Raw genomic sequence first — 13318 nt, forward strand, 5'->3', positions numbered from 1 at the left:
CTGCGCGAGCTTTTAACAGAAGGAAACTCGAGCCCCAGACGCGCTGCTCTAGCGGCTGCGCCTCCCCCCCCCCCCGCTCCCCCCTTCCTTCTTCCTCCCGCTGAGCTGCTGTTGCCGCTTGTTTGCACTCGGCTTATCCGGAGCGGAAATTCCTTTCCGTTTTTGTGAATGACAAACTCATTAACAATTCATCAACACAACCTGTTCCAGCCGGCCCGTCTCCACGGCAACAGCCCCTTCCGCGAGCGCTGATTGGCCGAGCGAGAGAATGTATCCATTGAGACGTTCCGTGTTTGTATCCATTGAGGAACTGCCTGGCGCTGGCGGGGGGAGCGCGCAGGGCTGATTAAAAGGGACATTGATTACATCGAGGGGACTTGGGAGAAGGAGGAGGAGGAAGAAAAGAAGACGGGAAGGAGGTGGCGGTTGGGGGGCGGGAAGCATGATGTGAGAAGCGGCGGCGGCGGCGGCAGCCCGGGCGACGAGAAGCTGCACACGGGAGAGGCAGCGAGCGAGCGCACGAGGGGCCAGTGCAGCGTCTCTCTCCAGCTCTCCCTCTCTTTTTCCATGCATTTCCTTTTGTTGCGCGGAAAGGCGTCCACGCACGTTTAATTGGATTTCAGACCCTCCGGCAGGAGGAGGCGGGGAGAGCGGGCACAAACACACACCCCTGTGCCTGGACCGGAGCGACGATTAGGGGGTTTCATTCAGGGATTCGTTGACCCAGATTCTAAAGAGAAGTCCCGGTAGCTGCAGAACACCCTCGGCTTGCAGCACCCAGATGCGCTGACGGGCTGGTTCGCTTGGCTCGCCCGCCTCTCCCGTGGGGTTAATCGGGCGAAGGGGAAGCGCGGGCTGAGTTAGGAGGACGGACTGAACCCGGTTTTCAGCTGCAGCAGCAGCGACCCCGAGGTAGGGGGGAGTGCGCGCGCGCGCTTCTCCCGCCCCTCCTCCGCCGCCGCTTGTGGCCCTTTGGAGAGGGGCGGTTTGCCGAAGGCCCCCTCCCCCGCCGGCCCCCCTCCGCCTCCCCTCATGCTCGACACGCTTAGGCCCCCCGCGCCTCCTTTCGTGTCGGACATGGCCGGCGGAGTCTGCAAGACGGTGGCGTGGCTGCACGAGCAGCTGGAGCTGGGCAGCGAGCGCCTGCTGCTGATGGACTGCCGCCCGCAGGAGCTGTACGAGTCGTCGCACATCGAGTCGGCCATCAACGTGGCCCTGCCGGGCATCATGCTGCGCCGGCTGCAGAAAGGCAACCTGCCCCTGCGCGCCCTCTTCGCCAGCGGCGGCGAGGAGGAGCGCGAGAAGTTCGCCCGCCGCTGCGGCACCGACACCGTCGTCCTCTACGACGAGAGCAGCGGCGACTGGAACGAGAACACGGCCGGCGACTCCGTCCTGGGGCTGCTCCTCAAGCGCCTGAAAGACGACGGCTGCAAGGCCTTCTTCCTGGAGGGTGAGGGGTTAACCAGATCGCCGCGGCTGCCGGCCAGCCCGGGAGGGAGAGGCGGCGTGGGAGCCCGGGGCGCGCGCGCTCGCCCGCCCGCTCGCGCCCGCCCCCACTCCCGAGCCAGACCAGGGGTCTTCCCGGCCCCCCTCCCCGCCGCCTTTCCCCCGATCGCCTGGGGAGCGCCTAGACTCCAGCCCCTTCCGCCTGAGCGCAAGACGTCCTCGCCCCCTATTGTACGGAACTGAGCGTTGCCAGATGGCCCCGCGTTTGGGCGGCGAGGGGGAGCCGCTTCTTTCATTCTAGAGCAGGAAAACGTGCTCCCCCGGCCCCAGCTCCGATTCGCCCGCTCCCCTTTTGAAACGCTTCCATCAGAAGCCACCGGGCAGACGGACGCTGCCGCTTAGTAGCGTATGTGTATGGGAAATGCCCCGTCATTTCAGATAGTGCTGCCTTCGGAAGGGTTCCTTCCCCCCGCCCCACTTCGGGCAAATCCTGGCGCTAGAAGACGATCCGAACAGGTGTCTTCGGGCACCAAAGCACCAAGCCCCTTCCGCTTTGAAGAAGAAAGAAAAGCCCCACCTGGCAGCCCTTTGGCTCAACTTTTGTCTCCTCCATCCACCCCAGCAAGAGCGGTGGTGCACTCAGAGATGGACTTGGGGGGAGACATCTAAAGCCCCTGCCCCCAAATGCAGCAGGGCGGGCTGTGCACATTTTGAAGCAAGTGATCAAGTCCGGAGGCTAACATTTCCTAACTGCACCACTGCTAAAGAATCTATCTCCCTTTTCAAACGCGGGGGGGGGGGGAGAGAAGTAGAGAAGCCCACTCCTGCCTTAGCCCCAGGCAAAACCCTGGGGCTGAGTCTAAAGTTACCAATTCAAAATGTCCAATACAGGGACACTGTGGTATACTACTATGGAGCTATAAAAGCTTCTAGTATGTTGTCTGGAGTTAAAAGGAAGTCCTTTCAGTGGGACAGCTGATCCTATTACCTCCTGTCACCCTTTGTTTGGAAGTGGAACCCCAGAGGCTCTTGCCAAATCTTAAATCTTGGAGAGGAAGTGGAAGGAGTGAGGGTTACCCAGAATCACCCTCTCCAATCAGTGGACTAGGAGGAGAATGAGGAAGAGGAGGAGAAGAAGAGAGGTTTCCAGGGTAGCCCCTGAATTTAGGCTTATCTCATAATTTCCTTAATAGTAGGGTAGGATTTGAAATAGGTAAACTTTTTTGTTGGCTAGAGAGCCCAAGTCATTTTGAGACTGGAGGCAGACAATCTAAACGATGCCCTGGTGGTGGTGGTGGTGGTGGTAAATAAATAAAGTAAACGACCATTTCCTGCCATAAACAGTAGATCTAGTGCTGATACTGCATCAGCTATATTAGCAAGGCTCCCTGCTTTCCAGTTACACAGAATTCCTCTTACCAAGGAGGAATGAATGAAGACCTATCTTTTATTTCCTAGCATCTCCATTCTGTCTAATCTCGTGGCTGTCTGTCAATTTCATAACTCCTCCCCTGCTCTACTAAACTCCACAGAGACAGAGATAACTGCTTCAAAGTATCTGCTATTTATATTTTTAATCTTAATCCAACCATTCTGATAGAAGGAAGTCCACTTTTTAAAACCAGACTAGCCCGTTTTCAGTGTTGTTTCTAGTGACTCAACTACATTTCTATTTCTGCATCTTCCAGCTATAAGACTTTTGAGGGGGGTGGGGGGAGAATCACAATGTGATCTGCCATCCAAACTATTTCTTTTTGCTTTTCTTCCCAGGTGGTTTCAGCAAGTTTCAGGCAGAGTATGCCCTGCACTGTGAAACTAACCTAGACAGCTCATGTAGCAGCAGCTCTCCTCCTTTGCCAGTCCTGGGGTTAGGCGGCCTCCGAATCAGCTCTGACTCCTCTTCAGACATTGAATCCGACATTGACAGAGATCCTAACAGTGCCACCGACTCTGACGGCAGTCCCTTGTCCAACAATCAGCCTTCCTTCCCAGTGGAGATCTTACCTTACCTCTACCTGGGCTGTGCCAAGGATTCCACCAACTTGGATGTTCTAGAAGAGTTTGGCATTAAATACATCTTGAATGTCACCCCCAACCTGCCTAATCTCTTTGAGAATGCCGGCGAGTTTAAATACAAGCAGATCCCCATCTCTGACCACTGGAGCCAAAACTTGTCTCAGTTCTTTCCTGAGGCCATCTCTTTTATAGGTGAGATTTAGTTAATAATAACTGCAAAAGGAGTGCCTGATTTATTTTACCAGGAGCATCATGTCATTAACAGCACACTTTGCATGGTCTACTTAGTATGTAGCATTCAACTTGCAGAGCCCTTTGAGATTTAAGATACAGAAAGATTATGGATATGTCCAAGTTTTAGCCATGTCCAAGTTCAGCCTAGTTCAAGTTTGTAAGGTGAAGTTGGTATTTCAGTCATTTATCTGTATGCTGTAGGAGTTTTTGTTTTTTTTATCAGCTATTCAATACTATTTTTGGTCTAGGAAAACTGTCTCTTAAAAGAATATAAAAGTGACATTTGGGGGGGGTTGCAATTAGATATAGAGAGATCACAGTATTCTGTGTTTCGTTTAATGCATGCTATTCCTTTCCCATTTTTTTTCAAGGGCAACCCCTTTGTGAGAGCAGAATTGTGCCCAAAACAATAGCAGTCATGTACTCATGAGTACTTCAGGTAGACCCATCAAAATGAATGGGACCTTAAGTTAGAATAACATTGGATACAATCAACACCAGTTTGCCCTGATTCCTCAACTGTAGATAGTGATATGCTTTCAGCTCTAACAGCAATCTTATGCATGTCTATTAGAAGCCCCATTGAGCCTAAGGCTGCAAGCCTATATACAATGGAATGGGGCTATTTCTGAATACACATGCATAGGATTAGAATCACCTTTTTTCTTAGAAGGACTTATCACTTAAACATGGTGTTGTATCCAATGTTATTTTACCTTAAAGTCCCATTTATTTTGATGGGTCTACCCTAATTAGGACTAACATTGGATACTACCCATGCAAAGTACTCTGGGAACTGTCTCTTTTTCCTTCTCTTTGTGGAATGATTCTATTACACTTTTTTCTCATTTTGGGAGAGCCATTGTGTTCTCTGTCAATGAATACTGTGCTGTAATCTGATGGAGTGATACTGGTAATAGGGGAGAATGTAGGTAACCTGAGCCCAGCAAGAAGGAACTTCTGGGAACCACAAAGAAACTAATCTCCAGGCATTATAATGCATTTCCTATTACAAAGGAACCCATTTTCTAGCAATGTTGACATCCTGTTTCTCTTAATAGGCTGTCCCCTGTGACTTCTCTTTTTCTTTTAAAACAGCTGAATACCTCCATTGTCCAGCTGGGCAGCACAACAGTTGGAGAATAATTTAATAGACCTTCGCAATCTGCCAAGGGTGACATTGTAGGGTTTCCCCACTTAGTTCCATGTTAGGGCAAACATATATAGAGTTCTTTTTTCTTTTCTTTGGGCCAAACGTTTTACTCGATATTGTAGCATCTTGACAAAATGGTGGGTCTTATCTGGGGGGATCCACTATAAGCTGCTTCTTTGTCTTATCAAGCAAGCAGGCTGCTGCCTATCTCTATCCCCGTTGCAATAAACTGCCTCTACAGTAGTGCTGCCTTCTTTCTGCCACAGACTAACAAGTCTACCCTTTTTGGAATGTAGTCTTATGGAGAATTCTTGTAGCCAACATAAAATCAAGCGGCACGATAAGCACTTTGGGCTCCCGTTGGAGTCTGCTTCAGAGTGCAGATGAGGGATTGCACGTTGGATGGCTAAAAATGCCCCCTGTTTATAGAAGACTGAGAGCCAGTGTGGTGTAGAGGTTAGAATGTTGGACTGGGAGATCCAGGTTCTAGTCCCCACTCGGTCGTGAAGCTCACTGGGTGACTTTGGGCCAGTCACTGAGTCTTAGCCTGCCTCACAGGGTCGTTGTGAGGATAATATGGAGAGGAAGACTATGTGAGCTGCCTTGGGTTCCTTGCGAGAGGAAAAAGGGTGGGATAGAAATGTAATAATAATAAAACATAAAGAATAATAAAGAATGTCAGGCAGAAGGCTAAGCTAGCACCCATCAAGCTCACTTTTCTATGTGCCGGAAATTCAAATGCTTATTTCATATAGAACAGCAGGCATGGAGACTGGTTCTAACTGAATCTTCTGTGCACTCGGTGTATTTCTAGTCATTGGAGTGCATCCAAAGATGCAGTCCTTCAGCTGAGTGGTACAGTCTAGCCAAGGCTGCACCACATCATTGCCTAACAGTGCTAACCTATACAGGTCTACTCAGAAGTAAGCACCATTAGGTTCAATGGGGCTTACTCCCAGGTAAGTGTGTATAGGATTACAGCCTAAATTGTTTTAACTCGGTAGAGTTCTGCTTGGGTGTATAAAGAGCTAGATACAAGATTGGAGTTGCCAGCCTCCCAGTTTTTTAAATATTTTAGTTTTAAAAAATCATAAGAAATAAAATGAAAATCAGCAAGGGCAGGGAGTCTGGTGGTCACTGGGAGAGTTATCTGGGGGCATGTTGGTGCCCATGGATACAACTGTGGAGACCCCATCAATAGCAATTCCCCCAGTTCTCTTGACATATGTGTCTTTTTGGCTGGAGGAAAATGTATATCTTATGATCTCTTGTCTTTTTCCTATTCTCCCCCCAGATGAAGCTCGTGGGAAAAATTGCGGGGTGCTTGTGCATTGCCTGGCAGGGATCAGCCGCTCAGTCACCGTGACAGTCGCATACCTGATGCAGAAGCTCAACCTGTCCATGAATGATGCCTACGACATTGTCAAGATGAAGAAGTCCAACATTTCCCCCAACTTCAACTTCATGGGACAGCTGCTGGACTTTGAGAGGACTCTGGGGCTGAACAGCCCCTGTGACAACCGCGTGCCCAGCCAGCAGCTGTATTTCACCACTCCTTCCAACCAAAACGTCTTCCAAGTGGACTCTCTGCAGTCCACGTGAACACTAGCCCAATTCCCAACTCTTCCCATCTTGGGTCGTGAGATCATCCCTCTGTGTTCCTCTTTGGTGGCAGCAAAGAAGCACAGCTCTCTTTTTGTGGGCGCTGAGTATTGGGCAGTGGCCGCTTGTGTGCTTAACGAAATAAAAGGTTATAAAGTTTGGAATCAGCTACTGCAAAGGGAGGGAACTTGCTGAGTTCTCCAGGAAAATAATGATAATAATAAAAAAAGAAACTTCAGACATTGCCTGTAGGTAGGCAGCATATTTTGCTCGATGCACAAAAACCCACCTATGCAGTGAACTTGGAACGGAGGACTTCCAAACACGGATAGTGGGGAACGGACACGATGAGCACAGGTCCTCTAGTGAGACTGGAAGAAATGTATTACTTTCATTTGTAATATATGTTGTTGTCTTCAGTGAAGACTTGATGGGCTTTCCCCTCTTATATTGATTTAGAGGAGCCAAAGAGAGGTTTCAGCTCAATGGATCTGGATTATTTGTTTGCCAAGAGCTTTGTCATGCTTCAGCTTGATTGATGTCAATGTGATCTTGAATCAATAAGCAACGTCAATGTAATGATAGATACAAGAGGTCAATTGGAGGGATGTCATCTTTCTCCACTCTTCATTAATTGCAGCATGCTTAATTTTATGGTTGAAATGAGGCAAACTTTCTTCCTTGGTTAGAAAATGAATGTCTATGCTTTGAGGTTTGTTTATTCACATTTTGTGAATAGATAAAAGTCTTCTCTTCTTTGGGTGGTGGTGGTGATTTTTTCTTTTCTGTGTGTATGTGTGTGCGCCATCAGTGTAGGGTCTCATTGCAACTTTTATTTTGGGGGCCTTACCTTTGTAAATAGCTGAGCTTGCATTTTTTTTTCTTTGGGAAGAGAGTTACGTCTTCAAACAGAAGATTTTTTTATTATTTTTTGGTCCAATTCAAAATAAAGAAGTCAACAAATAAAATCCAATATGTGCTAAACAGTGCATTACCTCTGTACAATCTCTTCAGGGAGCTTCACCTCAAATGCAATATCTTGCATTTATTTTTGTATAAAACTGGAAGTGTGTGTGAACATTGTGTACCCGAGTATATGCAAGAAGGTCTTGCACATGACTGTCAGTGAGGGAGAGTCTTTAATTTGCCAGTGTAAAGTTGGCATTTTATTCTTAAGAATGTAAGATCATAAATTATTAATAAATAACTATTTTTGGCTATTGAGAATTAGACTGGTTTATTTTCTGCAGAAGGATTGCCATCACTACAACAACGAAGGTTGAACATGTTGCCATTTGCAATCCGATGGTGTAGCTGACTTGCATTATGATCTTAAGGCCACAATCCTATGCATGTTTAGACAGAAAAAAACCCTATGATTCCCAGGATGCCCGGCTGGGGCATGTTGGGAATTGTAGGATTTTTTTCTGTCTAAGTATGCGTAGAATTGTGCCCTAAAACACCACATTCTGACCCAGAGGAATTCTCTGTTGTTGTTGTTCAGTCGTTAAGTCGTGTCTGACTCTTCGTGACCCCATGGACCATAGCACGCCAGGCCTTCCAGTCCTCCACTCTCTCTCGGGGTGTGCTCAAATTCATATTCATTGCATTGGTGATGCTATCTAGCCATCTCATCCTCTGCCGTCCCCTTCTCCTTTTGCCTTCAATATTTCCCAGCATCAGGGTCTTTTCCAGGGAGTTTTCTCTTCGCATTAGGTGGCCAAAATATTTGAGCTTCAGCTTCAGTATCTGTCCTTCCAATGAGCAGTCAGGGTTGATTTCCTTTAGGATGGACTGATTTGACCTCCTTGCAGTCCAGGGGACTTGTAAGAGTCTTCTGCAGCACCACAGTTTAAAAGCATCAATTCTTCGGCACTCAGCCTTCCTTATAGTGCAGCTCTCACAGCCATACGTTGCTACTGGGAAAACCATAGCTTTGATTATACGAATCTTTGTCGGCAAGGTGATGTCTCTGCTTCTTATATGCTGTCTAGGTTTGCCATAGCTTTCCTCCCAAGGATCAAGCGTCTTTTAATTTCATGGCTAGTCACCGTCTGTGGTGATCTTGGAGCCCAAGAAAATAAAATCTGTCACTGCTTCCATTTCTTCCCCTTCTATATGCCAGGAAGTGATGGGGCCAGATGCCATGATCTTCGTTTTTTTAATGTTGAGTTTCAAACCAGCTTTTGCACTCTCCTCTTTCACCCTCAACAAGAGGCTCTTGAGATCCTCTTCGCTTTCTGCCATTAGGGTGGTATCGTCTGTGTATCTGAGGTTGTTGATAATTCTCCCAGCAATCTTAATTCCGACCTGTGATTCATCCAACCCGGCGTTTCTCATGATGTACTCTGCATATAAATTAAATAAGCAGAGTGACAACATACAGCCTTGTCATACTCCTTTCCCAATTTTGAACCAATTGGTTGTTCCATGTCCGGTTGTTACTGTTGCTTCTTGTCCGTCGTACAGGTTTCTCAGGAGACAGGCAAGGTGATCTGGTACTCTCAACTCTCTAAGAATTTGCCACAGTTTGTTGTGATCCACACAATCAAAGGCTTTAGCATAGTCAATGAAGCAGAAATAGACATTTTTCTGGAATTCTCTTGCTTTCTCCATGATCCAGCGAATGTTGGTGATTTGATCTCTAGTTCCTCTGCCTCTTTGAAACCCCGCTTGTACTTCTGGTACTTCTCAGTTCACATAATGCTGAAGCCTAGCTTGTAGGATTTTGAGCATAACCTTGCTGGCATGTGAAATGAGCGCAATTGTACGGTAGTTTGAACACTCTTTGGCATTGCCCTTCTTTGGAATTGGAATGTAAACTGAACTTTTCCAGTCTTATGGCCACTGCTGAGTGTTCCAAATTTGTTGGCATATTGAGTGCAGCACTTTAACAGCATCATCTTTTAGGATTTTAAATAGCTCAGCTGGAATACTGTCATCTCCGCTAGCTTTGTTGTTACTAATGCTTCCTAAGGCCCACTTGACTTCACTCTCGAGGATATCCAGCTCAAGTTCAGTGACCACACTATCATGGCTATCAGGGACATTAAGATCTTTCCTGTATAGTTCTTCTGTGTATTCTTTCCACCTCTTCTTAATCTCAACTGCTTCTGTTAGGTCCCTGCCTTCCTTGTCCTTTATCCTGCCCATCTGTGCACAAAACGTTCCCTTGAGATCTCCGATTTTCTTGAAAAGATCTCTAGTCTTTCCCATTCTGTTGTTTTCCTCGATTTCTTTGCATTGTTCATTTAAGAAGGCCTTCTTGTCTCTCCTTGCTATTCTCTGGAACTCTGCATTCAGTTGGATATATCTTCCCCTTTCTCCCTTGCATTTCGCTTCCCTTCTTTCCTCAGCTACTTATAAAGCCTCATCAGACAGCCACTTGGCTTTCTTGCATTTCTTTTTCTTTGGGATGGATTGAGTTACGGACCTCCATCCATAGTTCCTCAGGCACTCTGTCTATCAAGTCTAATCCCTTAAATCTATTTGTCACCTCCACTGTATATTCATAAGGGATATGATTTAGGTCATACCTGAATGGTTTAGTGGTTTTCCCTACATTCTTCAATTTCAGCTAAAATTTTGCAAGAAGCAGCTCATGATCTGAGCCACAGTCAGCTCCAGGTCTTGTTTTTACTGACTGTATAGAGCTTCTCCATCTTTGGCTGCAAAGGACATAATCAATCTGATTTCGATATTGACCATCTGGTGATGTCCATGTGTAGAGTCGCCTCTTGTGCTGTTGGTAAGGAATGTTTGCTATGATCAGCATGTTCTCTTGGCAAAACTCTATTAGCCTTTGTCCTGCTTCATTTTGTACACCAAGGCCATGCTTGCCTGTTATCCCGGTGATTTCTTGACTTCCTACTTTAGAATTCCAATCCGCTATAATGAAGAGGACATCTTTTCTTGGTGTTAGTTCTAGAAGGTGTTGTAGGTCTTCATAGAACCGATCAACCTCAGCTTCTTCGGCCTCAGTGCTTGGGGCAGGGGCATAGACTTGAATTACTGTGATGTTGAATGGTTTGCCTTGGATTCGTACTGAGGTCATTCTGTTGTTTTTGAGATTGTACCCCAGTACTGCTTTTCCCACCCTTTTGTTGACTATGAGTGCTACTCCCATTTATTCTAAGGGATTCTTGCCCACAGTAGTAGATATAATGGTCACCTGAATTAAATTCACCCATGCTTGTCCATTTTAGTTCACTGATTCCCAAGATGTCGATGTTCAGTCTTGCCATCTCATGTTTGACCACCTCCAACTTACCTTGATTCATTGATCTTACATTCCAAGTTCCTAAACAATATTGTTCTTCACAGCATCGGACTTTCTTTTCACCACCAGACACATCCACGGCTGAGTGTCCTTTCGGCTTTGGCCCAGCCACTTCACTCTTTCTGGTGCTACTTGGAAATTCCCTCTGCTCTTCCCCAGTAGTATATTGGACAACTTCCGACCTGAGGGTCTCATCTTCCAGCGTCATATCTTTTAGCCTTGTGATACGTTCCATGAGGTTTTCTTGGCAAGAATACTGGAGTGGATTGCCATTTCCTGTTCCAGTGGACCACATTTTGTCAGAACTCTCCACCATGACTAGTCCATCTTGAGTGGCCCTGCACGGCATAGCTTATGGCTTCACTGAGTTACGCAAGCCCCTTCGCCACAACAAGGCAGTGATCCATGAAGGGGGAAGTTCTCTGTACAGAAGCAAATTTTGTGTGTGCATAAGATCACCTGCAGGATCAGGAACTGAATAGGTACATCTGAATGTGGGTCATCTTATCTGCATTGTCTTACTTTCAATAGGATGTGCTTTCAGATGTTCAACCAAGTGTACATTCTATTCAAAGTAATGCAATGTGAATAGAAAGCCCACATTTGAATGCATGTCTGAATTCTGCCTGTGGTTCCTGTTTCCATTAATGTAGCCCATTGTCTGGACTGGGATATTTATTTTACACCCTCTTCTAGCAATTTCAAATAAATGATTAGAAGAGGTGTGCCAAGGCCAGACTGTGAGATGAGGAGGGGCAAAGATCAGCCTTCCCCAACCTGGTGCCCTACTGGTTGGGGTATGCTGGAAGTTGTAGTCCAACACATCTGGAGGGGGCCAGGTTGGGAAAGGCTGTGTTAGATCTTGGATAGCTTGTTCAGAAATGCAAGCATCCCTTGGTGCAGTTGTTATCGTGAGAGACATGTATGTGTGAACCAGCCTTCAGTTAAATAAAGCTGTGTTCCACTTTGGGCTGCTTTTAATATACCTTTTCCCTAGTTCTTTTCTGTAAGTCTACTGTAAATGTGTGCATATTCCTATAATCTTGGACCATACAAGACATGCAAATAATTTTAGCTATCTGCATTTTGTTTGGTGTGCTTCTTCCTATTTGCCGTCATCTGACCCCTGCGCCCATGGACCTAAAGGCGGGTTCAAAGAAGATTAAAACCATGACTTAATCTAAGGTTTTATTTCACTCTCTTTGTTACATCCATTTTCAAAGATGTAGAAGTTCTCTAGTGCAAAGATGAGAACCTCATATGTACAGAGCCTGCAGTAGCAGGTGGTCCTGATGTCTTTTCCATTATAATAACATGAATATTTACACAGACCTTTTTCCCATATAAAGAGAGTTTGCTTCGTTCATCCTTATTACACTTTAAAAAAAAACAAAACCTGAGTCTGGGAATTCAGTATGAGATATCTGAGCCAAGATTTTAACTCGGTCCCACTAGGTCCATCCAGCACCTTTTACTGCTAAACTAACTGGATCTTTAAATCAGTGTACCATAATTTAGGTGGTCTATGTCTGCACACTGGGATAGTTTTCAGACTGCAAAAATAAAATCCCCCCCCCCTCCATGTATAGTGTTGGTGTATTGTAGTAGCTAAGAGACAGGTACAGGTTGTCAAGTCCCTGGTCCATATCTAACATCTGCAGTGAACTGACCAGGTAGCCTTAGCCAAACCACTCTCTTAATCCCATCCCCATATCTGCAGTAGGGGGATGATATAGTACTTTCCTGCCAAGGTGTTTGCAAAGGTTAGAACAAGGTAATCCAAGCGAAGCATGTTGGACACTTGAAAGTGCTTACCTAATATTTAGTAGTGGTACTGATTATTTTCCACAATGTATGATGTATTTTGCATGTCTATTTAATAATTTCCACAGAACATTCAGGCTGCAATCTTCATCTCACTTGGAAATACATTTTGCTGCAATCAATACTGCAGGTCATATTTGTTTAGGATTGGAGTTTCATAATGCAAAGCTATATATGTCTACTCAGAAGTAAGTCCCACTGAGTTTAATGGGACTTACTCCCAGATAAATGGGGTAGGGATGCAGCTCTAACCTCTTGTTAACAATGCAATCCTATACTTGTCTACTCAGAAGTAAGTCCCATTGAGCCCCAGGGAAGTGAGTACAGATTGTGCAATTTACAATGCACAAGCTTCTCTGCTTCACCGAATCCTGTTTAGAGACATGGGGGCGGGGGGGAGGGGGTTGCTCTACCGCACCACTAACAGATAATGGCAGAAGTGGGAGGTGGCACTATATGTGTGCTGTAGCTTTCAGGAATGCTGATTTTCTCACTCATCATACCAGAACTCTGGGTGACCAATGAAACTGACTGGCAGGAGATTTAGGACAAAGTGCTTCCTCACACCAAGCAGAATTAAATGTATGGGGTTTACTGCCATATATGAAGAGAGGTTGGCCAATAGCATAGAAGGCTTAGGCTGCAATCCCTGGGAGGATGTCCCAGGGGTCATAGGATTGTTTGGATCTCCCCTCTGAGGGCAGAGAAAGAGGTCCAGCCACAGAGGGAGGGGGGATCTGACCTTGGACCCCCCCCCAGCCCCT

The 13318-nt window shown here is 46.3% G+C and overlaps 1 protein-coding gene across 1 annotated transcript; it reads left to right on the plus strand.

The window, feature by feature from the left end:
• Positions 1 to 120: 120 nt before the first annotated feature.
• DUSP6 (dual specificity phosphatase 6) lies at positions 121 to 7951 on the plus strand. The gene is made up of 3 exons (XM_084810339.1): positions 121 to 1450; positions 3217 to 3654; positions 6144 to 7951. Exons 1-3 carry the CDS (start codon positions 1033 to 1035, stop codon positions 6449 to 6451), a joined length of 1164 nt encoding a protein of 387 aa, XP_084666465.1. The 5' UTR covers positions 121 to 1032; the 3' UTR covers positions 6452 to 7951.
• The last annotated feature ends 5367 nt before the right edge of the window (positions 7952 to 13318 follow it).

Source organism: Heloderma suspectum, chromosome 7 (assembly GCF_057233095.1).
Source record: "Heloderma suspectum isolate Gila_16-S chromosome 7, 16-S_ref, whole genome shotgun sequence".
Taxonomy (NCBI): domain Eukaryota; kingdom Metazoa; phylum Chordata; class Lepidosauria; order Squamata; family Helodermatidae; genus Heloderma; species Heloderma suspectum.

Excerpts from the sequence above, each read along its gene's own strand:
- DUSP6 (XM_084810339.1), top strand. The coding sequence starts at position 1,033 with ATGCTCGACACGCTTAGGCCCCCCGCGCCTCCTTTCGTGTCGGACATG. Across the intron at positions 1,451-3,216 it reads CAAGGCCTTCTTCCTGGAGG|GTGGTTTCAGCAAGTTTCAG; the intron begins GTGAGGGGTTAA and ends TTTTCTTCCCAG. Across the intron at positions 3,655-6,143 it reads TGAGGCCATCTCTTTTATAG|ATGAAGCTCGTGGGAAAAAT; the intron begins GTGAGATTTAGT and ends TTCTCCCCCCAG.